This window comes from Rhipicephalus sanguineus, chromosome 9, assembly GCF_013339695.2.
Source record: "Rhipicephalus sanguineus isolate Rsan-2018 chromosome 9, BIME_Rsan_1.4, whole genome shotgun sequence".
NCBI lineage: Eukaryota > Metazoa > Arthropoda > Arachnida > Ixodida > Ixodidae > Rhipicephalus > Rhipicephalus sanguineus.
In genome coordinates this window covers 29,461,225-29,473,690 of record NC_051184.2, presented here as the reverse complement: position 1 = coordinate 29,473,690, position 12,466 = coordinate 29,461,225, and the positions used below count along the sequence as shown (strand labels likewise).

The window sequence follows — 12,466 nt, the reverse complement described above, 5'->3', positions numbered from 1 at the left end:
CCCAGGAACAACCGTGAGGTCTTTGTGCAGGCGCACGCAAAAAAAATCAATAAAAATAAACAATACAATACAGACAGTCTTCAGAAATAAAAAGAGCAAAAACACGTAGACAAAGAGAAATGAACACAAAAGGGGAGGAGTAAAATAAGACAATATGAGAAATATTGAAGGGGAATAAAAAATTAGATTGCATATATACAACTATGCGGAAAGACGGAGAAGGGAAGACTTTGTACATTGTGCCATACTATGTCAAAACAGTGCAAAGCTCGGATAAAAACAATGATTGTGGACTGTGAAAAACGTCAAGATCAAGAAAATTAATATTATAAAGACTTTGTATTCTGTGAACGGTAGAGTGTTGGAAGAAGCAGGCGGGTACATGAAACGGTCTGTTCTCTCTGGTTAACTTACGCGGAATTCGAAAATTAACACAATTGAGAAGTACAGGGCAGGATATGATACCGTGGACTAGCTTGTAGAGAAATAAGAGATCAGAACGATTTCGTCGGCAGTGAAGTGATGGCAGTGATAATGATTCAGCAGTACTTGAACGAGATCCAGAGTCATTTTTAGCAAAGCGATGGTTATATATGCTGAGGAATTTTTTCTGGACTCGTTCAATGGTGTTACCGCTGGATTGAGCAATGCCATTCCATATCACGGACGCATACTCAAGTTGCGGAAGACATATTGCCGTGTACAATTTATGTAGGGCCATGGGAGACCTGAATTCTCGAGATATTCTACAAACACATCCGAGAGAACGAAGGCCCCGCCTAGCAGCACGCTTAACGTGAGAAGAAAAGTTTAACGCGCTGTCAATAACAACACCAAGATCACTGATTTCATAAACCTTGCATAACGGCACAGAATTGACAAAGTATTGAAATGACACGCTAGATGTTTTGCGAGTGATAGACATGAATTTTGTCTTTGAGGTATTTAGAGAAAGCTTATTGTCGTTGCACCATTCGGAAAAAGAACACAAATCTGACTGCAGCAAGCGACAGTCGTTAACTGAATGAATTTCCTTAAATATCTTGATGTCATCGGCATACAAGAGGAAAGAAGAATTACGAATGGCAAAAGAAACATCATTAACGTAAATTAAAAATAGGTGTGGGCCTAATACCGACCCTTGAGGGACCCCACTAGTCACTTTATACAAAGAAGAGGTTTGGCCATTTACGGCAACATAATAAGATCTATTGAGCAGATAGCTGTGCAAGAGATTCACAATCGACAAGTCAACGTCAAAGTTCGCAAGTTTAACCATAATCAGTGTGTGGCTGACTACGTCAAAAGCCTTGCTCAGGTCACAGTAGATTACGTCAACCTATCCTCTCTGAGAAATAGGTGTGGAGATCTGCGTCATGAAACTAGCAAGATTTGTGGTAGTTGAGCGGCCAGCAAGAAAACCATGTTGATTTGGAATCAATGAGTTTTTCACACTAAAAGACAATATTTTGTGAAGAGCCAGTTCGAAGATCTTTGACGTGGCACATAGCAGAGAAATTGGGCGATAATTAGAAACATCTGTCTTAGAGCCCGACTTAAATACTGGGAAAACACGAGCAGTTTTCCACATGCTAGGAAATGTGGAAGTGTCCAGGCAGTTATTAAATATCGTAGTCAATACTGGGACAAATATAGTACCATATGCTTTTAGTATGGCGGAGGGGATGCCATCTGGGCCACATGATAAGGATGGTTTTAAGCGCTTAATGCATTCGCTGATAAGATTTTCATCCAGCGACAAAGCACTGGATGAGCTAACTGCCTTGGGCTGTTGTCTGATATCAGTGCTGGAGTCTGAGGCCTTATAAACGGATGAGAAATGTGTGGCAAAACAGTCAGCGACGGCATGCACTTCTACCCCATTTGAGTCTAGTAGTCTGAAGGACTCTCCGCTTTTGCTAGACCGTTTACGTACATACTTCCAAAACTCAGCCGGCCTGTCAGAGGTGCTTTTTTCTAAGAATTCAATGTACGAACTATGATCCCGTTTATATAGGCGTTTAGAGAGAGTTCGAAAAAAGCTGAACTCTTCCTTCCACTCGCTGGATGGAGAACATTTAGATTTCCTGTGTGCGTAATAATAATAATAATAATAATAATAATAATAATAATAATAATAATAATAATAATAATAATAATAATAATAATAATAATAATAATAATAATAATCAATAAATCAATCAAACGTTTATTTACGTGCCCAGGAACAACCATAAGGTCTTTGAACTGGCGCACGGAAAAAAAAAAAACAAAGGCCAACATTCATAATAAAATATCAGGGATAAAATAAAACGTTATAAAATTGCACATATACAAATATGCGCAGACAGAAGAAAAAAAAAATGTCAACAGTGTACGAGGCTATGTAAGTACAGTGCAAAGCTCGGAGCAGAACAAAGACTGGGGAAAAACATCGAGCTCCAGAAAGTAAGCATTGTAAAGACGTTGTATCCTGCCAATGGTCGAATGTTCACAGAGGCAGGCGGTTACATGAAAAGGTCTATTCTCTCTGGTCAGCTTACGTGGAATTCTGAAATTAAGACAGTTGAGCAGTTGAGCAGATGATACCGTGCACAACCTTGTAAAGAAATAACAGATCAGCGCGATTTCGTCGGCAGCAAAGTGATGGCAATGATAATAATCCAGCAGCGTTAGAACGAGATCCAGAGTCAGTTCTAGCAAGACGATGGTTGTAAATGCTTAGGAACTTTTTCTGGACTCGCTCAATGGCGTTGCTGCTGGAATTAGAAATACCATTCCAGATCACAGATGCATACACAACTTGAGGAATGCATAGTGCGGTGTACAATTTTCGGAAGGGCATAGGAGAACGGAATTCTCTAGACATTCTGCAAACACAGCCTAGGGTGCGAAGACCCCGCGAAGCAACACGCTTAGCGTGAGCAGAAAAGTGTAAGGTGCTATCAAAAAGAACACCTAGATCATTGATCTGACACACCTTACACAACGACACAGAATTGACAGAATATAAAAATGGCACACTAGATGTTTTTTGAGTGAAACTCATTACCTTGGTTTTTGAAATATTTAGGGAGAGGTTATCGCTCCTGCACCATTCAGAAAAAGAACACAAATCAGATTGCAGCAAGCGACAATCGATAACTGAATGAATTTCCTTAAATATCTTTATGTCATCGGCATACAAAAGGAAAGAAGAATTCCGAATGACAGAAGAAACGTCATTAGCATAAATTAAAAAGAGGAGTGGGCCCATTACCGACCCTTGAGGAACCCCACTAGTAGCTTTGTACAGAGAGGACGTTTGGCCATTAACGGCAACATAACATGATCTATCAAGAAGATAGCTATGGAGGAGATTCACAATTGAAGAATCAACATCAAAGTGTGCAAGTTTATCAACAAGCAGCGAATAATAATAATAATAATAATAATATAATAATAATAATAATAATAATAATAATAATAATAATAATAATAATAATAATAATAATAATAATAATAATTGAAATGCACAAACTTCGGGGGGCGAGGGCTAAATTTCTACCACATCCAGCGGTTTACGAACGTGAACCGCGGGTCCCAAGCACCAAAAGATGAGCAAAGAAAGCTAAAAACTACGAGACTTGTGGGATCAGCCAGCACCGCGCTTCGTGAGGGAAGTTCGCATGTTAATCCAGCGACCAATAAACAAATAAAAAAACGAAAATATTTAAAGCAGCGCAAGAGACGGCATCAAAAGACAGAAAACGACAGGACATCAGCGCCGTGTCCTGTAGTCTCCATTGTCTTGTGCTATCGTCTTTTTCGCTTCTTTAAATATGAACCTTAACCAACTCCCCCAGACTTAAATATTTTTAGAGTAAGCGGAATAAGGAGCAGTTTCCAGGCGAACACGATTGGTGTATATCGTGCGCAAATACGGCAAACGTCGTGTGCTTAACTTGAATGGCGCAGTTCGCGTACAGTGATATAAACGCAGATGATATGAGGCTCGAGTTTTAGAGAGTTTGGGTAAAGAGGGCTGGCGGATTTAAGTGGACGGTAAGAGACACCTGATAGGACCCTGGTAGAGCGATAAAAAATTATGGCCAAGCCTGAAGGAAGAGCGCAGCTGTAAAGTGGCGCTCCTTGTTTCTCGTTATTTTGTTTTCTTTATTTCTTATCTTTCTTTCTCTTTCTCTCTCTTTCTCCTAACTCTCTTTGTATATGTTTCTTTCTTTCTCTATTTCTTTCTCTTTCTCGCTCTTTCTATCTTTGCTTTTCTTTCTTCCCTTTCTTTCTCCCTTTCGCTCTGCTTCTTTCTCTTTACATCTTGCTGTCTGTTCTTTCTATCTCTTTTTCGTGTCTGTTTCTTTTTATATGTATTCTCTCTCTTTCTAACCTTCTCTCTATCTCGTTCTCTCTTTGTCGGCTTCTTTCTCTTGCTTTCTTTGTTTCTCTTTATTTCTCTCTTTCTTTCTCATTTTTGTCTTGCTCTTTGTTTCTTGCTATCTCTTCTTCGTGTGGTTTTTTTTTCTATTTCTTTTTCTCTTTCTTTCTATCTCTTTCTTTCTCCATATCCCTTTTTTTATTTCATTGTTTTCCCGTCTTTCTCTCTGTTTTTCCTCTCTTTTTCGTGTCTTCTCTCTCTCTCTTTTTCTCCCCCTCTGTCCTTCTCTGTCTTGTTATCTACTTATGTCATTATTCCCTTTATTTTTCTCCCTTTTTCTCTTTCTCTTTCTTTCTGTCGCTTTATTCTCTCTCTTTCACGTCTTTCGCGTGCTCTGCTCCACTTCGCCGAGCAGAGTTTTCGTTTAACGCTCGCACCCGCTGTACTCGATGGTAGGGCTTGCCCGATTCCTGCGGCCCATACCCACCTGTGGAGTTTTGCATAACGGTGCACAAGTTAAAGATAGTTAAGCAGACTCGCTTTTAAAAAAGAAATTACGCGCAACTAAAATAAAGTCGTGCTAAAATTATGTGTGAAACACTCTTGTCCCAGCGTATAAGAGAACTTAAAAACGTCAAGATACATCGGAAAAATAAAACGAAGACGCTTGTTGGTATGTGCGACCGTCCATTCATCACCCATCGTCATCGCCATTATCATCCTCGTTATCGCATCATAATCGAGTCCTTTCGATAAAAAACACATTCCCCCCATTGCATTGCTCGACTAAGGTAACGTCAATTCTTGTCATTTTAATGTCGCGTGCAGCTCCGCGCCGAATTTTATTTTTAATTTTCAAGCTGCAGAGACTAAGCTTTTAAAAGGAATAAAAGTTTGATGCATTTCAAAAGTGTTCCCTCATCGTGTGTACCAGCGAATCTTGAGCTAATTATACCTGATAGTTTATTTGTCAGCAAGTGATAGTTGAAAGAAAACAAGCTTTAATGGACTGTCAACTTCTGGGAACAGGCACCATTCACACCAACCACTGCACACAGCCGCACATAAGTTTTTTTCTGTGTTCAAGAAAGTGCACCCGCTTCAACACTCTCTATTCACACTCCCAAGTCTGTCCCTCGCTAATGCATCACACACTCCTTCCCGTGAGGCACTTAGATGCCACGCCCCACGCGCTTTTCTCACGCCCTCTGTTACCACGCCTGGCCCAAGCCGGAGGTCAAGCTCAAGACCAGTCGTCAAACAAGGAATTCGGTGTTCTAGGTCCGGCTATAAGGCCTCCTTCACAAACACTCCACGAAGAAGTCGATGTTTTTCACGAACGCCACCTTTTTAGGTCACGCCCTGTGTAATATGTTGCTTGAGTCCACGTGACTCACTTCACTTGGTCACAAAATTCTCAGTCCTGTGATGCAACCTAACACCTCTTTTTCCCACCCCCTTACCCAGTGAACTATCGTGGAGCTAAAGTTACAGAAAGTCCAATGGTTGTCTCCAGAACCCACCCTCACCCGCAGCTAACGCCTCCCGGATCGCCTACTCACTCGTCACGCCGCCGACGAGTGACCAGCCATGTACCTGAGCACCTGAATGACTCGTGATTTCTGCTTCCAGCGGGCCAGCGACTGAACGGGCATTAACGAGAGCAGCACGAACAGGCAGCAGAGGGTAAAGACACCGCACAGGTACTGAGTGTCGAACTCCTTCTTCACGGTCAACATGGCGGCACCGACTAGGCGTCCCGCGCACCGGGCGTAGGCCTCGTAACGGGGCGACAGCATGGCGCAGTTCCTGAGCTTGCGCAGCGCGGCGCCCCACAGGCCGAGGGAGAAGTGGAAGGCCAGCATGGCCATGACGATGACCAGCACCGAGTCCGGGTAGACGGGCATGGCGGCCGCCGCGAAGAACATGCCGACGGCCGCCAGGAGGCACGACAGGGTCAGGGTGTAGCGCGGCGTCGCCTGGATCATGCGGGTCACCCGGAAGAAGCAGCCACCGAAGACATGGAAGAAGCAGTACAGGGCGTACAGCAGGCCGACGTCCATGTTGGAAGGGTTGACCAGGGGCGCCCAGAAGGCTTCGACGACGGTGCTGCAGCACCAGAGGGCTGCCTCGGAGGAGAGCACGGCGAGGGTGACGATGCGGTCGGACCGGTACGGTTCCAGGAGGTCCTTGATAGGCTGCGACGGTGGAGCGAGCCAGTGGAAGAGAAACAGGAGTCCCAGGACGTAGGTAGCTATGCGGAACATGATGAAGCAGTCGAAGTAGATGACGTCGCAGAGCAGGCTGCCAGTGACGCCCGCGACGATGCCGATGAAGCCGATGCTGATCATGATGGCCACGTCTGACGGCCTTGTGCGGGCGCTGAACTGGCCCAAGGCCAGCGGGAACAGCGTGAGCACACACATCTTCGTGAGGGTACGACGAGAAGAACATGAAAAGTTGAGGAGAAGGTCGTTTTACATTATTGTTGTCCGAGCACGCGGATATATTATAAAACAGGGGGACATCGAAGCCTTTTGCAGTAAGAACCCCTCAACGCAGAATGCATGGCAACACCCAGGGATACTTGACCACCTTTTGATGCACAGAGCACTCTTATGTGCCCTGCAGATCAGGGAATTGCTAACCGAACTTACTGTGTATTGGTGGAGCTGCACAATGTGTCTTTGCTGTGATAAAAATTCGGAAGATTAGATTTGGTAATTCGGACTTTCTGAAGTATGCGACTTCAGGAGGGGGCGGGGGGGACGGTATTTTGATAACCGCTCTGTGCATATCTTATCTTACATGCCTGTGCAACGCGCTTGTCGCACCGTGTCCAATCATCCAATTTGTTCGGCAGAGCGAGTGCGGGTGGCGCACATTTCTTTCGAACCGATCGTGTTTGCCGAAAACCATGCGTTGAGCCCTGTGATGCATAACACTAGAGCTTACGACGACGTGATCATGTGTTGGGCCCGCGCTTCCTAGCTCCTATATTTCTTACGCAAAGCTCCTTCCGAGTGATTTCCTTCTTCCAAGCCAGAGACCTCCCCCTGTCTTATCCTAGCTAGTACCGGACATCTGTGCAATTTGCGTACTGCGTAATGCATTCCATATGTGGAATACACTGTGCATTACCCTTTTTATGTGGCACACTTGCTGAATCATATGTCTTGTAATCTAACGTTAGCTATCACTAACTTTGTACTTACACCTACTTTGCTGTGCATGCCGATGTTGTTGATCTTAACCCTACATTGTTCTTACTTATGTATCTGAACCCCCTTACACAATGCGTCTGTGAGGCCTGTAAGGTATAAATAAATAAATAAATAAATAAATAAATAAATAAATAAATAAATAAATAAATAAATAAATAAATAAATAAATAAGAAGGTAGCTCACCTTAGCCAGAACCTTCGAGATCATCAGCGTTTCCAGGTGGTCGGTCTTCTTCATCAGGCAAGACTGCATCAGGAGTGCCAGCAGAAGCGGCGCGGACAGCTTCCAGCCCACGCGCTTGGCGATCGAGCGTCCCCAGAGATCGGCAAAACAGCCTCCGAGAGTCCCGACGGCGTAGATTTGCGCGATCGCCGTCTGCTCGAGCTTGTTGTAATAGTAGAGCTTGTACTCGTACGGGTTCTGGAGACGGTCCCCGAACACCAGCACCAAGTAGAACACGACGGCATGCCATTGAGACAGGACGGACGGCTGCGGCTTGGGCACCGCCACGACTCTTGACGATGACGTCACCGCCATGCCCCACGGTGGCCTGGCTTCCGGCAAGGTTTGTGGCTTTGGCTCGGCTCGGTATGACCCCGGTCCTGGTCAAAATGCTGCTCCGCCTACACGAGAGGGTCGGCCTTATGTCTGCGCTCCGTGAAAAAGCTGGTTTATAGCCGGCTTAATCTCGAAATAAAAAGACAACTCATAGGGTTCCTGATGCCTCAGTCGTCTCGAAGGCGAAAGCCACCTTCTTTTCCTTCTCAGTCGATGAATTAATCCTACCCCCTTCGAAAGCTTTCTGCATCGCAGATATCTGACCTTGTCGGAATAGGTTCATGCTTATGAAGCGCGAAAAAACATTGGGACGAAGTATCCCGCTTGTCATGTGTGTATCTCTGCTTCGTCCCCGTGTCTTTTTTTTGCGCTTCATAAGCATGAGCTTTCTGTGCGTAACATGGTTTTCTACTGCCTCCGTGATCGGCCCACGCTTAACCAAGCGAGCAATGGTGATATCATGTGACGTCACGTTATGTGAAGTCATAGTGACGTCATATTGGCGACACGATGGCGTCACAAATTTTGGCGATCTGTGACGTCAGGTCGACGTCACATTGTGACGTCATCAAATGATGATTCTTTGCATCACTCGTGTTGACACCGCCGAGGTCAGTTTTCGCGTTTGATGGGGCATCTGATGCTTTCGCATCAAAAAAAAAAAAAAAAAGAATTCTGGGGTTTCGCATTCCAAAACTACGACATGATTACGAGGGACGCCGTAGTGAGGACTACTGCGTCCACGTGGAACTCTTTAACATGCACCAGATTCTTAGTGCCCTGTTTGTTTATTCGTTTGTTTTGTGCACGTTTTCTTTTTGCGTGCCTCCCCCGCCAAATGCGGCTACCGTGGTCGGGAATCGAACCCGCGTCGTTCAGCTTGACAGCGCAACGCTTTAACCGCTAAGCTATACTACGATTGGTGCGTGCTGTAACAGTTTTATAAAAGTCTTGCATGTAAAGCTGTTTACTCCCGTTCTCAGCGGTGTTGCTGATTTCTAAATAGCTCAACTCACTAACTTTGACATATTGAGCGCCACTACAGAGCAGTTAAGAGTTCTTAATAGACGGCACTCAACGACAATGCGTAATAGCGACAGTCACGGCAAGGCACGAACTCTCAGAGCGAGCGGCATCCTTTCACAAGAAGCCAAAGAGGACGACCACTAGAAGGCGCTGGAGAGGCAACCCATTACCATGTCAAGGCTTCGCTACAACCTATAAATATTAAAAATCAAAAAGGGCAGACCAGACGCTGTATGCACAGTTAAAGGGGTCATGACACGGTCGCCAAACAATATGAGGCTTTCGGCGAAAAAATAGAAGTAGAGGGTCTATTATGCCTGTACATATATGAAAAGTGGACTGCATGAGAATATTTCAGCGCAAAATGAGCCCTAGAAGTAGCCGGCTATAAACCGCATCCACCGACGGCGACCGCCATATTGCCATGGCTTGTGTGACGTCATGAGCTGCATGGAGAGGAGCCGTCGTCTTCTACTAAATTTCCAGCCGCTGGAATTTATTGTTTCAATGCCAAGCTGCAGGAAGCTGAAATGGCTCGATTTCGCGCGCAGCTGACAACAGAAAAAAATTGTTCGGCGGAATGCAGACGCTCGCAAAGCAAGCAGCTTGTTACGTCACGGTTCTCGAGTGCGCCAGTGTTGCGTGACTATCAGGCCGCTCGCGTGTTTGTAAAGATGTACAATTACAAATTAGGTTCTCGACTAAATGCGCTAAAATTTCGCCAGCTTGTTAGTGAACGCACACGGATTAACTCACATAACACAGATTGTGATCGAAGATTGGGCGTCATGGCCGCTTTAAAGTTTTACATTTCCTTTGAGTCTATCTGCTTAGCTTGTAATGTCGCTGTTGCGCTCGCAAAACGTCACTGATTGGTTGCTATTAGGCGACTGACCAACTGATTGATCTATCGGTTGGGCTTAAATGGCGAACCAACACGGGAATTGCTTTGTGCTTCTCGGGCGGCCAAGGAAGCAAATTAGATGCCATTTCTATACTTTTCCTTGCCTTCACAAATGAATTATTCTAGCGCACACAAAGTGTCTGGTTTGTTCAATACTGCGTCAAGCCACTGTTGCGCTAATATTATACCGGTGGCACATGGTGCACTGCTGATCGCGATTAAGTCCGATTTTGATCAAATTAATTGTGAATAGCTTGCGTAAAGAAGCCAATCATGATCAAGAAATTTGATCCGGATCAGACCCGATCGCGATCAAAAGTGACCGTTTAACACCGGTGTGAGACGCTCTGATGAGGGGCTCCTGATCAAGTAAGAACCACATCCCAAGTTTCAAATGGTGGCAGACGAGCATGCCTCGATCCAATTCTGCAGCGTGGATTACCCTTCGAATTTCAGCAGTCCACAGACACAGAATCGAGCCCACGACTATGTGGTCGAGAATAAACGTCGCAGGCATAGAGTGGCAAGCGGCGGCAATAACGCCCGAAGAGTGGTCATTAGGGATGCCGTTGCAGAACACGTTAAACCGCCATCTGAGTAGTCTTCATCAATATACAGCACGCCGAGCAAACTACTCACGTAGCAATGAACAACACAGATGGGTGCTTGACTGCCGACCCGAAGGTCACGGGATCGACTCCCGACCGCGGCGGCCGCATTGGGATGGAGGCAAAATGCTAGAGGCCCGTGTGCTTAGATTTAGATGCACGTTAAAGAGCCCCAGGGGATTCTTCACTAGGGCGCCTCTCATAATCATATCGTAGGTTTGGGACGTGGAACCCTAACTATTATTATTAACAGCACAGATACAGAAAGGTAAACAGCGCTGCATTATAGTTTCTGTACCTGAACCAGCACAGAGTCTATGCATCGAGACCACCAGACTACATAGTGCGTACCGATGACTCGTTACAGCATTTAGACTGCAGTTCAGATACGAAAAGTGAATGGCAGGTTTGCTTTAGCTGACGTCACACGGAAGCGGATGTCTTTACCGCGTTCGATCGCCATCAAAATGGAAAGAAAAGACGCCACACGATCACTTACCCGGCGAGCTAGAATGGCGGCGCCCGAGTGACCACTTTGTCTTTCTTTTCGAACGTGAGGAAATGCCGTACCTGTAGCCGCTTGGCTGGTAGGCATCGAGCGAAATGTCACTACCCACTACGGGTACCGAGGCAGATTACCATACACAGCTTGATGCGCCTTATAAAAGAAAAAAAAAAAGTCAGAAGGTCCCTTATGCATTTACTAGGACGAGTGGACGGCGAAAGCCCATTTATTCTTTTTTCTTTTCAGTGGATTGCACTGACCCCCCCACCCCCCGTTTCGAAAGCTTTCTCCACCCAACGTGGTTTTACACTGCCTCTGAGATCGGAAGCAGTGGAACCACGTCACGTATTAGTGGAGTGCATCCGGGATCAGCCCACCTTTAATCAAGCGATGATGTCGTGATGAAGGCGTCATGTGACGGTACGTTAAGTGACGTCATGCAGACGTCATGATGACGGCACTAATTTGTGACCTGTGACGCCATGACGACGTCATAGGATGCATAACTCGCGCCGACGCCGACAGTCAGTTTTCGCGTGCAAAATCACAATGTGATTTGCATTGCCTTCGGGTTGGAGGCATTGGAAGCTTTCCGCACCTCACGTGTTTTGCATCGCCTCCGGGATCGGCCCACCTTTGACCAAGCGACTATGATATGTGGGGAGGTCATCATGTCACGTCCCTGTGACGTCTTGATTACCATAGCGTGCAGGGTTCCCCTTCATGGGGGCGAAGGTTCGTCGCAGCGCCCCATCTCCAATTATGTCAATGTATGGCGCTGACATTGCGCCCCCCCCCTCTCTTTATGTCAATGTGTGGGGCTGACAGTGCGCCCCCCCCCCGGCCGTTGCGCACGCCAATGACGATGACGACAACTAATATCGAGATCTGTGATGCCATGATAACGTCATACGGTGACGTCATCACGTGAAGACGAGTTTTTTGCCTCACCTGTGTTAACGCGACGCCTCAGTCCTTTCGCGTTTTTGATGAGGCATCTGAGGCTTTCGCCTGAAACGATAACACAGGACTGCAGCTGTCGATCTTTGTCCTCGTTTACTTCGCGCTACCGCGCTAGTTTGGCTTCCTTACGTAATGCTTTTACGTGTCTACCTCTGCTCTTTCCCTCTCTGTTAGTGAAAGACAGATATTTTAATTTCATTTCATTTGCTGCGGAAAGCAGCTGCGGTACTGTCCGAATAACGCGTAGTCACCGCAGAAGAAAAAAATCACAGCATATCCACGGATGAATGATGATGAGTGGGCGA

The 12,466-nt window shown here is 45.7% G+C and overlaps 1 protein-coding gene across 1 annotated transcript in view; it reads right to left on the bottom strand.

Annotated features, from left to right (window-relative positions):
- Window positions 1–8,188, bottom strand: part of LOC119405413 (uncharacterized) — a 38,478-nt gene extending 30,290 nt beyond the window's left edge. The window contains exons 1-2 of the mRNA XM_037672252.2: window positions 7,781–8,188; window positions 5,962–6,798 (exon numbers count right to left, since the gene is read on the bottom strand). Coding sequence (XP_037528180.2) covers window positions 5,962–6,798; window positions 7,781–8,134 — 1,191 coding nt within the window. The 5' untranslated portion in view covers window positions 8,135–8,188. The remainder of the gene's footprint in view (window positions 1–5,961; window positions 6,799–7,780) is intronic.
- Window positions 8,189–12,466: the final 4,278 nt, after the last annotated feature.